This window comes from Hippocampus zosterae, chromosome 11, assembly GCF_025434085.1.
Source record: "Hippocampus zosterae strain Florida chromosome 11, ASM2543408v3, whole genome shotgun sequence".
NCBI lineage: Eukaryota > Metazoa > Chordata > Actinopteri > Syngnathiformes > Syngnathidae > Hippocampus > Hippocampus zosterae.
The window spans coordinates 9452662-9472804 of record NC_067461.1 but is presented as its reverse complement, the minus strand read 5'-3'; the positions used below and the strand labels follow the sequence as shown (position 1 = coordinate 9472804).

The 20143-nt window shown below is 42.1% G+C and overlaps 2 protein-coding genes across 4 annotated transcripts in view; both read left to right on the top strand.

Moving 5' to 3' along the window:
• The first annotated feature begins 101 nt into the window (after positions 1–101).
• zgc:123010 (uncharacterized protein LOC641500 homolog) lies at positions 102–10411 on the top strand. Of its 3 annotated transcripts, none has more exons than XM_052079378.1 (16): positions 102–327; positions 3519–3595; positions 3694–3774; positions 4094–4150; positions 4226–4417; positions 4567–4680; positions 5643–5688; positions 5794–5884; positions 6021–6162; positions 6253–6357; positions 6437–6530; positions 6613–6646; positions 6782–6856; positions 7257–7359; positions 7436–7545; positions 8303–10411. In XM_052079378.1, the coding sequence occupies exons 1-16, from the start codon at positions 270–272 to the stop codon at positions 8436–8438; spliced, it is 1515 nt and encodes a 504-aa protein (XP_051935338.1). In that variant the 5' UTR covers positions 102–269; the 3' UTR covers positions 8439–10411. The 3 variants fall into 3 exon arrangements, with proteins under 3 accessions (XP_051935338.1, XP_051935341.1, XP_051935339.1); XM_052079379.1 differs by having other exon boundaries at positions 103–327; positions 5794–5881; positions 6018–6162; XM_052079381.1 differs by lacking the exon at positions 7436–7545 and having other exon boundaries at positions 5794–5881; positions 6018–6162.
• A 3857-nt stretch (positions 10412–14268) lies between these two features.
• Positions 14269–20143, top strand: part of loxl4 (lysyl oxidase-like 4) — a 29257-nt gene continuing 23382 nt past the window's right edge. Inside the window, exons 1-4 of the mRNA XM_052079377.1 lie at positions 14269–14962; positions 16546–16872; positions 18769–19073; positions 19155–19369. Of these exons, the coding sequence (XP_051935337.1) occupies positions 16566–16872; positions 18769–19073; positions 19155–19369 (827 nt within the window). The 5' untranslated portion in view covers positions 14269–14962; positions 16546–16565. The remainder of the gene's footprint in view (positions 14963–16545; positions 16873–18768; positions 19074–19154; positions 19370–20143) is intronic.

Genomic DNA, 20143 nt, shown 5'->3' with positions numbered 1-20143 from the left:
ATGGAATGTTGCTATTATCAGTGCATTGGAATGAGAACTATGTGAGACCGGGTTGGGGGGGCGGGGGAGACAAGGTGTTACTGCGCCTTTAAGACGCCGCTCGAGCTCGTCAGGAAGCGGCTGGAGACTCAATCGCCTCCGGCAAGGATACACTCCCACTCCGAGACGCCGCCAATCCCGACGCCACGGTTGTCCGGTGTCCACGCCGTCCCTAGTCCGTCTTCAAACTGATTCTTCGGTGGGGCAACTTCGGGGCACGAGAATGCTGGATGGTTGCGCTCATGAAAATCACCCGAGACATATGTCGCCTGTTGGGGCTCGCCAGCGGTAAGACACAGTTTACCTCAAACTTTTTTGAAAGTCGACCAAAAGTGAGCAAACACTCCTTTCGAAGCCTTCGGCGAACAAGAGCCACTAGACGGACTCCTAACTCGTCGTTTTATGTTTGGAACGTGGAGATAAAAATGTGTTTTAAGATGAGTTCGCGGGTGGGACAATGCCAGTTACACCCTTTTCCTCGAACCACCTTTATCAGTGCATGCCATAAAAATGAGCTAATGCACTTCTATAGATGGGCCGAATGAGATAGGCCGAATGTAGGGTAATGAAATATTCAAGTAGATAAATATGTAGATTCATACTCAAACAAGAAGGATGAAGGGAGTGAGGGGAGAGGAGAGGAGAGGCACCACGTTGGAATGATAACAATGCCTCAAATCGTTGTCTGAGGCCTGCAGGCAAGTACAAAAAAAGTAAGGACGTTGGCTGTAATGCAGTCATAGAATGCTGTCATCGGGTGATGAACGAAAGACACTACAAAAAATTGAATAATTGATGTTATTATCGTTTTAGAGGTGCAATGATTAATTGACGACATCGATTCTGAAAATGATCTCTGATGAACGATGAATCCTTTCAGTCTCTCAACAGCCAATAATCTCAGATTTATGTAGTCCTCCATGAAAGCAGACTACTGTAATTCTCTTTGTGTTGAGTCAAAATAAAATATCTGCAATAATCATAATTTTTGGCCATTTTGATTTCGTAGCTGCAGTTACATGAACGTTTAGTCATTTTTCATACTACAGTATTGTAGTGTAGTGTGTGTATGTAAAGTCACACTTGTCACACAAAAACTCAGGAACTAATTCTACCATGAGCCACATGTGTCATCCAGCGTGGTCGTGTCCGAAGCTCAAACCGACGTTACCAATGTGACTCGAGTTGAGAGTTGAGTTGGCATTCTTTTCACACACTAGGTTTCGTGAACTCGGCCTGTGCAGTGCAATGCTGTCCAAGATGGTAACGCATCAACAGTTGCCTCTATAGCACACACCCCAGGAATTCATTCCAAGAGAAGAGTCTATGAATACGAATGAGAAGAACAAAAACGCTTGTCACAGCCGACTCTCACACTCATCTAACACTAATCTAACGCTATCATCATGCCTGTGCCTCACTCTCCAGGCATAACCACTCTACCCATGTTTGATCCAACTATGAGACAAGCATAAAACTGGATTGACCTGAAATCGATTCAAAAAGACACACGAGTGAGATGCGGGGATGATGTGCTCAAGAGTTATCTGTTACTCTTTTGCTAGTCACTTGTAAAACGAGTTCAATAAACAATCTGTGGAGTGTGCATACGCTCCAAGAGTATGCTGTTGTGTTTTTGCGTGACTAGAGTGACTGGACGTATTAACATTGTATGAATCAATGAATGATTCTTTGGAAACAGGTTGCAGGATGAGATATTCTCGATTAGAATTTTTCCCCTGGATGTTTTTGTTTCATTGCATTTTTTTTTTGTCTTTTAACGGTTTAATCATAATTTTTTTTCAGTAACACAAAAATGTGGAGAAAAGATCAGACATTTTTCAAAACCCATTTAACATTCCAAATCATCAAATATACAACACTTGTTGATGCTGTGAAAGGCTTTACATTTCTGATGTCTTCTCACAAACACCTGTGGTAGGTTTTTACAAAATACTTGCTGTAGCTGTAAAACATTTTTTCCCCCTTTCAATAAAAACGAAAACATAACGCACAAAGTTTCTGTTGTACAAATCACACCAAATTAGGAGTTTAAAGGACCTCAAAGTTCTTGTCGCAGACTTTTTGAATTGTGCATTCTTTTAGGAACGAGCCTTTCTTTCAGCCAAATACTCTCAGACCAGGAGAGACAGAGGTGCTTTTGTTGCTGCTTGAAAGCGTGCTACAAGAACCTTCCGCTAAAATAATACAAAAACGAAACCGAAAGTATCCGAGTCGATCGCCAGACATGGAATGCTGGCATTCTCTTAATGCTAAGGTTTTCCGATTAAAGACAATTCAAATGGGCAACATTGATCAGTCCACCCAATCATACAAACGAAACAATTTACATCGAGATGCGGGACTGCTGCAGAAAGCCTGACATTGTCTCAAGGGTCACGTTTTCATCTAGTACTATTTCACCCCACTTGAACAAAAGGAAACCTGACATTACACCCATTCTCACGTCTCGGTGTGTTTTGACGTCCTTTTAGTGCCTCGCTGTCATCTGCGGGACTTTCACAGTGGTGTCTCTGAGAGGAAAGTTTTCAATGTCAAACACTGCTGCGGCTTGGCGCTGACCAAGTGTTCTAGTTCAGTTTCCTGTGAATATGTCAGCCTTCCTGGGTATTTGGATAGAAAACTATGACCTCATCTCTGATATCTCCCAAGATGCGTCATCAGAGGTCATTGAACTTGAATACAACAAGGAAGTCCCATGTTTATCTGGCATCAAGGTGTCCAGGTAATCTTGCTATCTGAGCCAATCAATCTGGAATTTACAAAATGTAGTTTTCCACCACGCAATATGTACATTTCAGTTAAGTCTTCATCACAGCTTGCATTGGTATGAGTTATACTTTTTCGACTGCAGCATAACCTGCCGAGAAATTTTATAAAGATGACTGGAACAAAGTTCCGTTTCCAGGCCTGCAGTGTACTCCTTTTAGATATCATAACACTAGTTAGTCTTTCTTACGCTCACTCATGCATCCTGTATTTATTTACAAAACTGAAAAAGACACTTTTGCATTGCGTGAATCGGCTTTTTTTTCCTCCCCTGGCCTCATCCGACTCGATTGTGATGCTGTCATGATGACAAATCTGTTCACAGACAGACTGACAGAACCAGACAAAGTTGCGAAAGGCACAAGTGTGCAAATTACTAGTTTGGTAGGCGTGTCTCACACACTCGGGCAGATGTACACTGAGTGCCGGCACTTTTCCATTAATTGGTGAAAACAAGAGCAAAATAATCGAACGTAACCCAAATTCCATATGCCATACTGCGTTTTAGGTTACCAAATAGAATTTTAGAAACAAAACTTTAAAATATAATTACCGACTTCAGTGCCTTCGCTTATTTGGAAAGTGTTTCAAGTGTGTTTTCATGTGGACAGAGCGTTAAAATACTGTACTGAAATAAGCAGTTTGTTGTAGCATACAGCACGGACATAATGATCCTTTCTACCCTACAGGTCCGCCTCCACAGCAGCAGGAACAATCGCTGGACTGTGGTGCCGCATCCCCTGATGATGCTGGCGCTTTGTCGCAGGTAAAGAAACGGTGTCAGTGCTGGCAGGGTGCTGTCAGCACTACATAGTGAAAAGCTTCATAGTGCCACTCTGACCGTCCGTGTGTGCCTGCGTTCAGGATGCATTAAATGGCGACGAGGATCTGAGTGAGGAAGAGAAGGTCAGACGCAGAGCAGAGCGACGCAGGGCCAAGAGAAAGGTTAGTGCACACATTTTGCTCCTTTTGAACATTGCTGTGGTAAGCATTGCACGATATCTTCCTCCAGTGTGAAATGTTGCCAAACTTTGGGCATTCTTTGTCTTTTGCGCACTTTCTCCTGGCTCACTGGCATCACGCCGATTTGTTTCTACACGCACTGGTGCGTGTGACTGCAGTGCCATTAGTCCGTGTGGAAAAATCATCCCTGCAAATATTTTGCTTCACTATTCTTTTTGTGTGTGTTTCAATTCCCGGTATCGATTTTACATTTATTTATTTATTGTTTTACTGCCACTTCAACTTTCAAATGTCTTTCCAGCGCCGTCGAAAACGTAAGAAGCCAGAACAGGTGAAACAAAGCGACAAAGACGAAGAGGTAATCGTGTTTTTTTTTTTACATCTGATTTTGCTGTACCACATTGATTAATAATAACTTGGTCCTCCTCGCTAGGCTGAAGACGGCGCAGCCGGCGACTCGGCATTGGATGACAGCGATTCGGAAGTGGAAGCTCACGTAGGGGGGCAAACACATCTGCAAAAGGCCGACAAAAAGCATGCAAAACCAGCTGCCTCACACAAGCTCACTACCTCCAAGGCCACAGCTCCCTCCAGAGAGCGTCAGAAGGCCACATCACCTGAAGAGGTGTGGGCATGTTCACCTATTATGACAGTCCTTAAACCAGAGTCCCCCCCACTACCCCCCCCACCCCCAATTTCCCAGCCCTCTCCTTCCCTGCCCAATATGACTTACTCAGTCACTAAGTCTTTATACAATCTCGCTGTGGCGCACAGGAGCAAGAGTGGGACGTGAGCAGCGCCTTCTTTGCCAACGCTGCCAGCCACATCAAGCCTAAAGGAACATGCCGCAAGTCCAAAGAGAACAAAGAGAACGAGGCCAGAAAGGAGGTACTTGACTTGTCATCTCACGTGATGAGGCGTGTGTGTCTCAATGTTTGTGTGGCACTGATGTGTTTGTTCCTCTGGGTGGTGCAAAGTCTGATGTCTAAAAAAATAGTAAAATAAAAACAATAAAACAAGACTTTACACCACCTTTAAATGTTGCAGCTGGAGGGTGTGTACGCGTTTTTGGGATGGGCATTCGACTACATTTCCATGACAGGCTATGGGACAAAGTCATGATGAATAGATTTTTTTTTTCCGGGAGTCCTTTCTCTAAATGATATGACTTATGTTGCATGAAAGCGGAAACATGTTTCACAAAGGAGGAGCTGCGTCATAGCATGAGTACAGCTCAACGTGCCACAGTCTATTTTGGCAGCAAACCAGTTAAGACTGAGTCACCAGGATGTCTAAACATGTGCTTTAAGACACGATTACTCGATAACCAATTCCACACAATTCTTAATGAGCCATCGTGCCTATCCGTAGCATAGACTTTAATATTGTTGTCAATTATTTCGGCAAGTGAAGTTGTGGTGGAGTCGTTAGCACGTCCGACTTACACTTCTGAGGTTTAAATCAGGGCTTCCGCCTTCCTGTGGATGTGCTGAGGTTGCATGTTCTCTGGTCGTGCAGCTCCCTAAAGGAACTAGCCCCAAAAGATACCAGAATCTAAATTTAATCATGAATCATTTTGGAGACGACGTTTGATTTAAAATATCATCCTTCATTTGTTTGTGTATTTTCGGCATGGTGATGCGCAAGTTAAATAAATGTCGATCAAAACTATGCGTCGTCAAGAGTGAATTATTTTTTGCGTTTGGAGATCTGCCATAGGCCGTTCACCAATACGCTCCTTTTGGCAGCGACTGCAGTGCATATCATTATTCTTTATGCTGTACGCTATCTGCCTATCTGGATGTATGCATTTTCAGCAGTGAATTGAAATGATGTCGATGCCTTTGCAGACAAAGGTAACTGACATCACGACGAAGAAAAGCACATCACTTGCTGGTAAATAATGACTGAAAATACGAGTAACATTCAAGCCCGTTCAGTTTTCAGATTGGGATTGTGCAGTTGCATAGTCACTGACAAGCACTTTTTTTTTTAATGCAGAAAAAGGAATCAAGCTCGTGCAAGAGGGGCAGTACTCGCAAGCAGCTCGCATGTTTACAGAAGCCATCAAATGTGATCCAAATGATTATCGGTGCGTCCCCTCATCCGTACTTGTATTTATTCCTTTCTTTCTTGAGTATCTACTTTTAAACATTTATTTGTCAATGACAAAGAAATGGCGTGCTTGCTGGAAATGTATGTTGTGCTTCAAAATGATGTTGCTGCAGGTTCTTTGGGAATCGGTCTTACTGCTATTACTGCTTGGAGCAGTACTCTGAGGGCTTGGCAGACGCCGAGCACTCCATCCAGCTAGCTCCGGAATGGCCCAAAGGACACTTCCGCAAGGGCAGTTCTCTCATGGGCATGCAGGTGGACTCTCGCGCCACACTCGCGCGACGTGACTTCGAGGTTTTTCGTGAAAGAATAATCGGTTGACGACAGTACGTGAATGTGTCTTAGCGCTATAGTGAGGCGGAGAAGGCCATGGAGCAGGTGCTCAAACTGGACAAAGACTGTGAAGAGGCAGTGAATGAACTCTACAACTGCAAAGTGCTGCAATTGATGGTGGATACCCATGAAAGTTATTGCCTTTTTTTAAAAATGATGAAATTGTCGGAAAACATGCTACTTGATTGTGCTTCAGGAGTTTGGATTTGAAGAAGTGCAGTGTGCGTCGCTTTTGGAGAAATTCTCAACGGTGCAAGCTGTTTTGTCATCTTATTTCGATGCTGCTGGAGGTTAGTTCACGCTCATGTCACATAGCAAAGAATAATTTTGGACGTCATCGATATATCATGCTTTTGTTTCTTTACTTTGCAGCTACAAGCCAAGATCAGTCACTTGTACAACAAGGGTAACGTGATATTAAAACTTGACATTGGTTGACACAGTTGATGACATCTGACAATCAGTAGACATGCATGAGACAAATTGTATTATATTTGGGGCAGGTGGGAATCATTTTATATTCCCTCTGTTTTTCCACCAGCCCTTGCCCATCTCTATGGGTGGGAAATGTGACGACGGAGTTGACCGAAAAAGACCTAAGGGATCTTTTTAAAATGTACGGTAAAAGTTATCGTTTCTATTTTATGGCAACCCTATGTAATCATATGACCTTCATCATTTGGATAATACACTGCCTTGTACATTAAGAGAGGAGATTTGCCTTGCTGTCATTAACACCTCAATCTGTACCCTCTGCCATAGAGGTTAACATGCTAACTGTCCTGTTTATAGTTGCATGCAACGCTTGTGCAAAAAAAAATAAAATGTATGTATAGGTCACATTGATGATGAAAGAAGTTTTTAAATGATTTGTGTTGGTCTCCTTTTTTACATCCCGGTCTCTAAAACATGGCGATTGAACAAGGGTGTGGAGACGTTTCATAGTCACTTTAAATACAAAATGTTGTTTTCTAAATCTAGTATTTGACCAACTGCTGGTGTTCTTTACATGGCAGGTATGGCGAGATTGAGAGCATCCGTGTGCTGTACGAGAGGTTTTGCGCCTTTGTTAATTTCAGGAATGCCAGCGACGCCGCCCGCGCCATGGACAGACTCAACGTGAGTGCTATGCGATTTACGCTCTCTTTTCAACGCGGTCACATAATAAAGGCCATTTACATTTACCCTCACTCAGGGCTATTTTATTGAGAATACACGGTTAGTGGTGCGCTATCCGGACCGTCGCCCTCACAGAGTCCTTCCTACTCCACTCAGTGTCACGCAGCAGGTGGCCGCTGCTGCTGGGTAAGAAGCACGCCATTGTACAGTGGAGCCTTGACTTTTGAGATGAATTCATTCTCGCTAGTAACGCGAAGTCACTCAATCATCTTCTTGTTGAAATGAATGGAAATGTCATTAATCCATTCCAGCCCCACCCAAAAAACACCCAACTTTTTGTAATGTGTAAACAAAGAAACTAGCACTCTACAGTATTGTGTGTTGTAAGAACATAAATAAGAAATGGTTACATAGAATACTAAATTACTTAAATTACTAGAATACAAAATTAAACAGTTTATCAACCAAAGGCCAATAGAATACATACATAGATTTAATTATTAAACAGAAGAGGTCTTTTGCAATCAAGCTGCAGTAATTATTATTATTATTTTTTTTGCTGAGCATCATAATGTTAGTTTTGTTAGCCTTGTAATAACATTTATTTTATGTGTTAACATGAAGCTAGTGTGCTAATGTTTTATGGTCAATACACAATGGGGAGTGGCAGCCAACAGCTTGAAACAAACATTTGGCTTCTTTTGCTCTCCAGAATTGCTCACGATCTCTTGCTTGTTGTGAAGTTTGTTAATATTGTATAACTCAAAAATTTCCCTGCAACTCCAAACAAAAAATTGCCAGTGTCTTGGCTTCTTTCTGGAAAAAAAAACAACTCACAAGTCAGGTCATTCATATGTCAAGGTACACCTGTTTTTTTTCTTTTCTTCCCTTTAACTTGTATACTTAAGAATTATTGACCTGTGTTCCCCTCCTCTGTTCTCAGTCCACGGCGGCGAGGCCCCGTGAACGGAGACGAGTGTTACTTCTGGAGAACCACAGGCTGCCATTTCGGAGACAAGTGTCGCTACAAACACATTCCCGATCAAAAAGGAAATGACAGGAAGCCGTGGCTGCCTTAAACACGAGCTTCTTAGTAGTTTACAGAAATCCAGGGCACACCGTCGAAACAACTGGACTGTACGGTACAAAGCGGAGCAGCGTCTTTCGGCTAGTATGTAACATACCCTGGTAAAAATGGAGCACTAAAGTCAAGGTCAGTACCAGCACTCAGGTTCAAAAGCATGAGAAGTCAAGCATGTGCCACAATGCCCTGGTAATGGGACGACTTGGAGCACAAAACAAGGGAGTAACAACATTGCCTCATGCTCACATGATTGCACGGGCCCTGTGCCTTAAGAGGTCCAAGCAAACCTTGCCGACACACGGTCCCGTGTTTTCTATTTAGTTTTCTTTTGTCTAAAGTTGATACACGACAACCGTCGCGCATCTTGTATCTTGTAAGGCCACCCTTAAAAGAAAGACATGGAAAAATTACAAGTCAAGTCAAGTTACAGGACTAAAATTTGGAACATTACGAGGGCGGGATTAAAATTTGAAAAGAAAAAATGTTTTTTTCTTGACTCGCGTCCAAACATTGTCATCATTGCCATGTTTATTTTTTTCTCATAATATCCAGATTTTGGTCTCATAAAATGAAAGCCTTTTGTGATATTATGACGATATTCTTGGAAAATTTACTTTTTTCTCGTAATATAACAACCATTTATTTTGTCAAATAAGTGGCTATTTTGAGAAACAGCCACGTTTGGAATTACTATTTTCCGTATAACTATTACTTTATTCTCATAAAACACATTTTTTCTCTCATGACAATTGATTTGCTCTTGAAGTGCCTTTAGATTCTCAGTTCAGATGTGAAATGACTTTATTCTTGAACTATAACAGATGTTTTTTTCTCATGTAATGTTTCCATTTTACTCTTGTAATTCCTTGACTTGACCCCATTCTTGATTTTGTTTTCAATATGGCCCTAATACAGTGTGGAAAAAGCAGGATCAAACTTTAAGACTTTTAGTTCTCATCATCAGCCTCTCCTTAAAATTGGACTCAACTTTTTGTGGTCATCTCCCAATCCAACATCATCATTTTTTGTCAGAACTCCAAATAAGGAAACAAATTAAAACAAAAACTACAGGGACCCGATACTGATCCTTGTATCTTCGCCTTCTTTTTAATTATTATTTTTTTATAAAATGCAGTGTCAACACATCACTGCCGAATCTATGCAAAAGAAAAATGTAGACTTTTTTACTGGACAAAAGCATGCTCACACACAAACACACACACACACACTCTGTCTGGCCACGACACTGTAGATCCGCCCTGTTACTGTGTCGCGTAAAGTCGGTAGGGACGATACGTTTGTTTTAGACGATGCAGTTAATGCAAAGCAATGTTTGTGATCGGTTAGTATTTTGTTGAACCAAAGAATCCAGTGTGTCTAAGTGAAACAAAAAAGCCTTTGCGTCAACACTAGTGCGTTAAAATTGGTATCATCCAACAGCAGCCTAACTGCCATTTCCAGTTTAAATCCACACTACATTCAGAAGTAAAAGTGACAGTATTTATTTCATATTTATAAATGTTCTTGTTTTTTTTATGAGAGTCCTGTCACATGATATAGATTAATTTGAACAAATGTGTTTAGTACAAATTGTTTTGATGTTAGATGAGCATTCTTACTAAGCACACTTTAATGCTAACACTGTTTGTGAGATTTCTGCTCCTCTTTAGTTATTTTCTGAAAAATCAATTAATTTGATACCAGACATGATCAACTGTCACATTTGTTTAATATACGTATTACATGCTTCAATGTTATCTGCACATGTTTTAAGTTCTACGTTTCTTGGCTTCATTGTCTCACCCATTTTCCAAGAGTTGTTTCAGGAAAAGGCATTTTACATTTCAATGCACACATTCTGTCTCCTAGGCACTGCGTTGTTGTTGTTAATCTGTTGAATATTTCGTATTTTCGTCACTGCACTGCAATTAAGAGTGTTTTGTATTTAATAAACGGTTTTCAACTCCTAATGTTCGCTGTCAGGAATTTCCTTGTGATGTTTCTCGTTTCCGCTGGGTGGCAGTGTTTCACATGCTAAATTTCCACGTGTTCCTCATCTCATTCGGTTAAAAGAATGCCCCCACGCCCAACCGGAATGCAACATTCCTATGCATTCAGTTCATTCTTAACACCAAAACCACAGCATAACAGAACACTGTTTTAGTGATACCCATGGATTTTTTTGCGATATGTGGGAAAAGCACAAAGGGAGGGAAAAGCAACTCGGGAGAAATGAAAGGAAGAAAGGTGTTTGTTTTGCCACAAATGCCACTTAATGCTGTGTTATTACTCCTGTGACTTTTATGTGCACATCTGAGTCTGAAAAGCAATAAATAAACCGGTTACTCCTGTTACTGTACAATATACTCCTGCTAAAAGGTTTGGACTGGGAGGAAAAGGCACACTAATTAATAACTAGTAGTTGCACATGACCATTTTTTTATATAGGCTACAATCCAAAACTGATGATGTTGAAAACTCATGATTGATATATTCTTACCTTAACATCTATGAGGCACATTTGCAAGATCGAACAGACATCGATGTTGCACAAGAAGGCCTGACTCTGGTCACTGCTCCAATTCATCCCAAAGGTGATATATTTGGTTGAGGTCAGGACTCTGGAGGCCGGTCAAGTTCCATGACTTTATGGACCTTGAACTGTTTTGCACGCATTTTGCTTTTTAACATTCCAAAGACGAAATGCTACCTTGAAAACGAAATAAACCACTGGATGTTAAAATGGCATGATGGACGGGCACCGTTTAAATGGAAAAAGAGGCTTGTTGAAGGCAGGTGACTTACAGAGGCGTGTAAGTGTAAAAAGAAGTTAAACACCATTGAAAAGGTTGGGACAAGGTGACTTAATCCGTCACGTTTACATAATGCAATTGTCATAAATTTTTACGGACATGGAAAAAAGAATAGTTTCCCAACTACTGTGACTTCGTAAACCTCTGTAGATGAAATATATACCTCTATTGTGTTATTGTCTATTTACGTGTCGCTGTTGCTCCACCATACGTGTTCAAATATCAGTTGTATAAAGGTTTCAACAGTGTGACTGTCAATGCCAAGTGTTATACCGTCAATGGCATTTTCCATTAGGTGTTAGCTTTAAGTTTATGTGGGCATTGAAAAAAAAATACACGTGGCATTCTTTTATTTTAATGTTTAGTTTTACAGTAACCTTGGGTGGCACTAAACAGCTTCATGTCTCTTCTTTTTGTTTGTTTGTTTGTTTGTTGAAAAATGCCAAACTGCTGCTTATTGAGAAGTGAGTTGAGTTCACTGCCTCATACAGTACTGATTTATTTGAAATGTTTTCGCTCGCAAGTTGAAGCAAAAAAATTGTCTGTGTCCCTCACAATGCACAGCTGTACCATGTGTATGACTTTAGAGGCATGTTTTTGTTAGAAATGCTCATCCAATTCCAGGAGTATGTTGACCTTTGAGGCTCCACTGTACACAATCTTGCACAAGTGCATTCCCCCCCCCTCTTTGCTCTTTGATTTTAATGTAAAGTCCAACAAACCAACTTTTCAGAGGGCGGTGGACTGCGGTCATGTGGAAAGGCGGCTTGTTTATTGTTGGAGAGCATGTCTGCATTTGATGCCCCCACAGATTGCGGCAAGGGCACAGCAAGTTTGGTTGTTATAATTAGAGAGGTCAAAAAAGAGAACGACAGCACCGTGTAAAGTGGTTTGCATGTGCGCCTCACAGTCTCAAGTTCAGAGACCGGCCTTGCGTGGAGAGTGCATGTTCTCCCTCGTGTGTGTGTGTGTGTCAGTGTGTGTTGAGATGCAGCATCCATACAACATGCACAGCACTGCCATTTTTAGCCCAACACTTCCTTTTTCGTTTTATTTCCATACCTCACTCACTCCTTTCCGCTCTCTGATTTGGTCTCGCTAATAGGGGGGTCTGCTTTTCCTATATGGCTTTACCAGTCAGGGCGGGACCATCGGCTTGCCACCCATTTCCCACCATCACGTGCACTCACGCACACAAGCATCCCAATTACAGCCTTTTTACACATGTAAAAAAAAAAAAGTCACACGTGCAACACAGTAACGTAGAAACTCTTCATGGACGTGCAGTGCATCTAAGAATAAACCAGACCTCCTGAAAAAGGATGCCGCTGAGGTTTACTTAAAACCTGAAATAGTTCATCAACACAACGCTCCATGTCTTAACTTGACCATGTAGCTAATTTGGTCGCAGATGACTCCCCACCCCAAAATAAACAGATTTAAAGATGTGTGATGAGTCCCGAGTTGCGCAAGAGTGACCCCCCCTGGCGGGCAAAACCAGAGCAACATTACATTTTGACGTCTCCAGTGATGAGCTTCCTGTCGCATGATGATACGTTTGACAATAGTAACATATTCTTGGCTTGAAGTGGTATGTCGTTTTCTCATCAGTCACGTTCACCATGGGTACATTTGAGGCCGCGGCTATTTTGAATGTCGGTGGTTTGTGGCGCTTTCGACAAGGAAAGTATCTACGCTGCGGTACGGGGTAGCTTCTTTAAGACACTTGCAACTCTGGATGTTTGAATCTATTCCTGAAGCGAGACCTTCCTGTCGGTCACACGCATGTTCACTCTCCCTTGCACTTGTGTAACACGCTTTTGCGTTAGCTTGTGTAAGTGTGTAAGCAGCCAATCAGAGAGAGAGGTGTAAGAGGTCCAGTCGGAAAATTGCATAATCTTGTTGAAAATGCAAATTCCCTCTGAAATTGTGGGGGATTGCAGAGCAATAATGCAAAGTCGAAGAGAAGTTTCAAAATCGATTTGAGTTGTTGAGTATGAAACAAATGTTCCCGTTGGAAAGAAGGCCAGTAGACGACAACCATCAACAATGTAATCCATTACCTTTCATACGCGTCAAAACAATAACTTAAGTTATTCAAGTGCAAAAAGAAGTAAACCACAGTTAACACTGAATTGTTATAATGTAACAAAGTTAATGTTTCATAACACAAAGGATATTTGTGTTGGAAATATGTTTCTCTTTAACAAGCTCAATTTACATTCACCACTTTTATTAGTTAAAACATTTAGAATGAAAAAGTAATGACAACAGCTCAAAGCTATTTTATAACAATTGTATATGTATATGTACTGTATATATATATATATATATATACTGTATATATATGCACACGTATATATATATATATATATATATATATATAATAAAATCACAAAGTATTGAATCTACAAGTTATTCCAAAAGCATATTCCATTTTACTTTTTAAGTCACGAGGCTAAACTTTTGTAACTTTGTACAAGTGTAAAAATCTATATATATATTGCGCGTCGTCCCGCACGCGGTCTGTCCTTCCGTCTGTCCCTTTTCAAAACGTACCAACTTCACCGCGCCGCTGCGCGCCGCCACTGCGCCGCTCAGGCAGTGGCTCAATACGAACGCGCGGGCATCTTAGCGAAAAAATGTTGTCTGTTATTTAGTAGAGCTAAACATCTCTTTATTTTCGCGATAAGCAATGAAGATGAACAAAACCAACCAAGCAACAACACTTTTGTGGGCCGAAGGCCCACCTTACCAGCCTTCCGCAGGAACTAGCTGATGAGCCGCCCGGAGGGCGGCGAACCACCACCTTACCAGCCTTCCGCAGGAACTAGCTGATGAGCTGCCCGGAGGGCGGCGAAGCAGCTAGTAAGTTATAAATGTTAACATTAAAAAAAACATTTTTTTTCAACCTGTTTTTAAACGACTCGAGTATAAATATAGGGTACAGCAATATTAAGCCAAAGCCCTCTATGTACGTGCCCAGCACAAGTATTGTCTTTTCATTTTTTTTAAAATTTTAAATTATACAAGATTTTCCGTAATTAGAATCGGGTGCAACGGGGCATTTTCGCCGTTGAGGGATGGAACGTAGCCGACTCCCGACCAAACGTAGCGGCATCCCTACTTTGCATTAAAATCAGAGCGGTCAAACCGCACACAAGGCTTGACCCTTGTTGAAGCAGAAATCATTTTCTTTTGTCTCAAAAATATCTGCCATTTGACTTTTTATATCCACAGACGCCCCCTAGTGGCTGAACCTTGAAGTGATGCCTCCCTATTGTGACATTATCGCTTTTCCCGCTCGTGTTTAGGATGGACAGAAGTCATTGTGCTGCTGTAAAAACAATTGGCAAAAATGTTGTTCTTTTGTGAATGGAAAGAATTGTTCCCTTTCACTTCACTCCGCACTACAATTCCACTCGTGCGCAAAAATAACCAAACCCACCTCAGCGGCTGTGTTCTTCATTGCAAGCAGACGGTGTCGGGCTTCTTATCTCATCAATAAAGGCACAATCTGAAGCTTTATGTTCTTTGCACGAGAGTGATGTGAAAGGGTAAGGAGGGAGGGAGAGAGGGAATCAGGGAGGAGATATATGGAGAAGGAGGGAATGAAGTGAGAGGAGATTTTCTTTTTTTTTCTCAGACACACTCCTTCACTCAAGACGTCCGCGACTGCCCACACACACAATTTGCTGCTTGTCAGGTCAGTGAACTTTCACTTTGCTTTCTCCATGATACTTTAAGAGTTTGCATTTTTTTCCATTTGGTCTCATTGTATTGATTGATGTGTCATATCAGGTGTTTTTGTTTTTGTTGTTCTTTTTCCACACTGCAGAGTCAGTGCTCCGATTTTACTTTTGGAGTCCAGGACCACATTGTGAGTCGCGGTACTTGTTAACCTCCAATTAAAACCTTTCCCATGGGTTTCATGAGTTTTCATGCAGCGTGCAGTGAATTTAACTCCAATGAGTGACTGGCATGAAATGAATCGATTTGAACAAAAATTACATTTCCCATATACAGTTTTCATAAGCATAATTGGTGCTATCACTTTGTAATCGAGCAGGCACCTGGCTTGATTGTCCAGAAGATGTCATTGTTGCTCTTTTAAAAATTAGGCCTCTTCTCATCTCTGATAATTCAGCATTCTCCGGTTATATTCATAAGAATTCACCCAACTCAGAATTGAAATCACTGATCTTCAATGATTTTTTTATTGTTAAAAAATAAGAATAATCAAAGCTCTGTAGTGCATTGGAAAGTAGACAGTGAGGATTCGAGAAGATGAGTCGACTATGTGTCACGCTTTGTAATATCTTTAGCTGTCATGCAAAGGTAAAAAGAAGTCAACCGCTGCCTAATTATATGCAATGATATTTGGCGGAGGGCAGCATGGTGGATGAGTGGTTGGTACATCTGACTCAGAGCTCTCAGGTTTGGGGTTCGACTCTCAGCTGTGGTGTTCCCGTGTGGGGTTTGCATGCTCTCCCCGTATTTTTGGCTTTTCTACGGATACGCTAGCCAACGTGCATCTTGGGTACATTGAAGACTAAATTGTTTAAATGTGAAAAATCATCTTTCTGCACTGTTTAAAAAACACTTCACAGGTCAAAAGGGGGCCTACCTTTGCTTGGGTAAATTTGGCCCTTTTTTCTGTTTTGTTTTGTACAAAAACTAATTCATAAATTTATTATGTTGATTATTCATTTAGCTCCAACTTTTTAGGTTATTAATTAAAGGGGTCCAATATTAGGTTATTTTTTTGAACCAGCTGTTTTTAGTCAAACCCTCGAACGAGATCTGCCACTTCTAATCAAGCTGTAAGAAACTTCGCACTGAGTCCATAAACTCTTTAAGGCAGTAATTTGACCTTAAAATAACAGGCATAACATTTTCATTATAGCTGTGGTTCCTAAAATTAGCGGCGTTACCCACCAATACATCTGGCTGCCACAAATGGTCTCGGATTATTGAATTGACTTCTACTTCAGGACAAAAAACTGTCCAAAAATGGTGACCAGCTTCAGCTCAAACCCAGGCTTCAATCCAGTCTTCTGTGTCAAAAATAATTAATCCAACCTTAAATAAAAGTCACCAAATCTGGTCAAAATCGACAGCTACCTCGCGAATGGGTCAGGAAAACACCTCAGCAGATTTAGCATGTTTTTTTTCTACACTATTTTCTACAAATAACATCAAACCGAGCCTCCATCAGATTAAGGATGATTTGGATAACTTTTAATTGCCCAAAGTGACCAATTGGTGTTTTACCTTCTTCCTCCTCAGACCTTTCCTCCCCCATCACAATGTCCCACGCCATCTGCTCCAGCTGCCTCCTATTCCTTTTCCTTCTGTCGCTCTGCGCTGCTGAGCCACGGCGCACCGTTTCCGGTCCGTCCAGGGTGGCGCGCGCACCTGCCGCCAAGGTGCGTCTGGCGGGAAACTCGCCACGAGAGCCTCACGAGGGACGCGTGGAAGTGCTGCATAACAACACGTGGGGCACCGTGTGCGACGACGAGGTGGACATCAACCTGGCCAATGTGGTCTGTCGAGAGCTGGGCTTCCAGGGGGGCGTCACATGGGCACACAGCGCCAAGTATGGGGAAGGACAGGGTAAGACACTTTTAAGTCTCGTAAACACAAGGATCCTGTTAAAACGGGGCTGTCACTTTTTGGCGCGGGACACATTTTAGTTACTGTTTGACTTTGAGGGCTGTTATGACTGAAATATCAAGAAGTCAAGAATAACTGTTGATACAAGTTTTGTTTAAGTTACTACCTTGAGGGGTTTGGTAACAAGAAAATACTTAGAATATACCTGTATCTCTTGTTTATTACATGTGTGAATTAAACATTTTGGTAGACATTTTAGAAAGGATCATGGAAGTTGACATGTTTGAGCTGCTTTCGTGGGCCACATAAAATGATGTGGTGGGCCAGATTTGGCCCACGGGCCTTGAGTTTGACACCAGTGTGTTAAAATGACACTGCTAGAGAAGATCTTGCAACTTAGTTTTGTCTTATACTCGGAATGGAGCTACGATAAGCGGGATATTCCCAGAATGCGAACAAGGCAGCTTTGAGAGGTCACTGTACAAAAATCACCCAGTGAAAATCAATGGCACCAAACGCATTGATACGGAAAGGGGGTCTGAAGTCACCCGGTCGAAATTCTGCATTCTGAGGGAAGTATGAGAGCCATGACAGAAGCAGGACCGCACCTGTCTGAAAGGGATTTTCCAACAAATCAAGACACTAATGCTAAAAACAACACTGGCGATAAAACAATAAATGCCCTTCCCTTAACAAGGATCAGAGATGAAACTGCTTCAAATGTGTGAGATCGCTGACTGTGTTTTTGGGAGGCATCAGACTCCCAGAATTGGGCTTAAATCACGCTCAATATGCACAGTGTATGCATAACTTCCTAAATTGTTGATAGATTAACTCATTCACTCCCAAAGACGTTTTGAAACGTTTTTTTTTTACTTGCTCTAGAATTGGCTGGTACTGAATGAGTAAAATCCTCGATTCACAATGCAGTACAATTTGGTTTTGTTTGCAAATGAAAAACCATTATGAAAACTGTTGGTCTACAAATAACTGGTTTGTGCGCTACGATTTTTGGGCAACTTTTTGGGCTACCTACCATTGGGCTACCGACTGAAGCTTTGGCACAGAGCTTCTAGTGGCTGACTTTCCTGGGATCACTTTCCCATTGTCCTACGATAGCAAACATTACTTTGACCCAACAAAGCTTGTCATCAGTTACATCACGCGCAAAAAAACACCAAAATGTTGGACGCCATCCGTCATTGTCCTGACTGTCATGTTTCTTTTCACTGCTGACTTTGACGAGGTTTTGCACAGCATGACGTCCCGCCAGTCGCGATCACCCCTGCTGGAAAAGCAAACCAGACTCGGCTGACAGGCTGCACTGCCTGGTGAAAATGTGGTCCTGGCCGTCATTGATTTGTCTTACAGCACTTGACGTGCCGTGACCAAAGTCGCTCATCATCATTGTTTTATGTCGGTCCAAAAGCCGGCCAATTATATTGTACTCAACCTTAAATACTTTAAAACATGCCACATGGCTTACCAGTAATTAAGACGCCCGAAATAACTGACATCATAGAGGCACAAAGATGACATCTCGTTAGGGTCACCCGGCAGGCTGGAGGAGCTCATGCATGAGAAAAAAAATAGTGGGGGCATTTGTTTTGGAGTAATGACAGCATTCAGTTGACCACAATTTTGCAACACTTGCTGCGCTTTATGGACATTCTTTAGCGCTGCTTTTAAATCCAAATTAAAGACAACGTTGAATGAATTTGAGAGGCGCAGTCGTAAAACACTCAACTTTTGAACATGCCGCAAAGGTGCAACCCCTAATCAAGCTACCGGTTTAAGTCATATACGAGGCTCGCTTTTCAGAGCTTGTGTGGTCTGTTTCCAGATTAAGGTTGACTGGACAGCATGCTTAATAACAGCTTACTATCCTCTGCCAAGGTCCCATATGGATGGACAATGTTCGATGCAACGGTTCCGAGAAATCCTTGAAGGACTGCAAGCACAACGGCTGGGGGGTGAACGACTGCAAGCACTCTGAGGACATGGGGGTGGTGTGCGCCACGGAGCGGAGGCGGGAGCAGACGACCGGCGCTGGAGACCACAGCAACGCCATCAGCTCCAATGGCAATCCCTCGCCCCAGTGGCAAGGCCCGGTGGCTAGACGCAGGTACTCCGGATACGGCTATCACGGGAACGGACATCCATACGAGGTCCCCAGGATCCAGAGGCAGCAACTTTACCAGGTATGGCCTCATGCCACGCATGAACGCGTCACAGCTGTTGATGTTTTCTCTCACTACCGACGGTTGGCTTCCTTCCATCAGGGTCACAGTAAGGTCCGAATCGAGGAGGTGCGCCTGAGGCCTATGCTCATGTCGACCAAGAAGAAGACGTTGGTGACCGAAGGCGTGGTGGAAGTGAAGCACGCGGGGAGATGGAGGCAGGTGTGCGACATGGGCTGGAGTCTGAACAGCAGCAGAGTGGTGTGCGGGATGCTCGGCTTTCCCGACGCCGCTCAGCCCAACCTCAAGATGTACAAGTGAGTAAAGCGTCTTTTTCTCCAGCTGTCAACAGTCAGTGCTGGGTAAGTTGGATGATTATGTACAATAGCCTGCGGTCTCTGAATTGTTTATGCTGTATGTTTAGCTACTTCTGAGATATCTTTTGTGAAAACAACTTAAGTAACCCAAGTTCTTAAGCCAATGTTTATATGATCCATACGTTTTTGTCAGCTATGGGAGTTTATTAATCTCATCACTAACACAAAAAAAAATGTTGCTCAGACTATGACTTTGTGTTTCATGAGGAATCATCAAATTTCACTTGTGAAGAACTCCAAAGTGGTCCTAAAATGGACTCCAAACCACAATGGCGCACTTCCTGTGTCTTTTCTGTTACGTGTTCTCGCTTGAGACTTTTTTGTGGGTTTACTCATGCTAGACATGCTAGCCAAATTTCAGTTTACCCAGTTAAACGTGATTAAAAAAATGGATTGGTTTCTATGAAGTCTTTTATTCAGGGTGGGCATCAAGCTTATAGGTGGAAATTTTCAACACACCTAATAATTTGGTGTGTTTTTGACAATGGAAAAAAATTTGGGCGGGAAACAACAGTAAGAACAACAAATACACAAAGATGTTTTAGGAGGACATAATACCACCCCCTAAAGATAACCAAATAAATCACCTTCGCAAGAATCAGACACACTAACTAACAAAACAACCCATCAGTGTTAAATGATGGAAAACGTCAGCAAAGAATAAAAAGCAAAGAGCAGCCGAGTCCACTTAAGAAGCAGAAGAAGTAAAAGCCT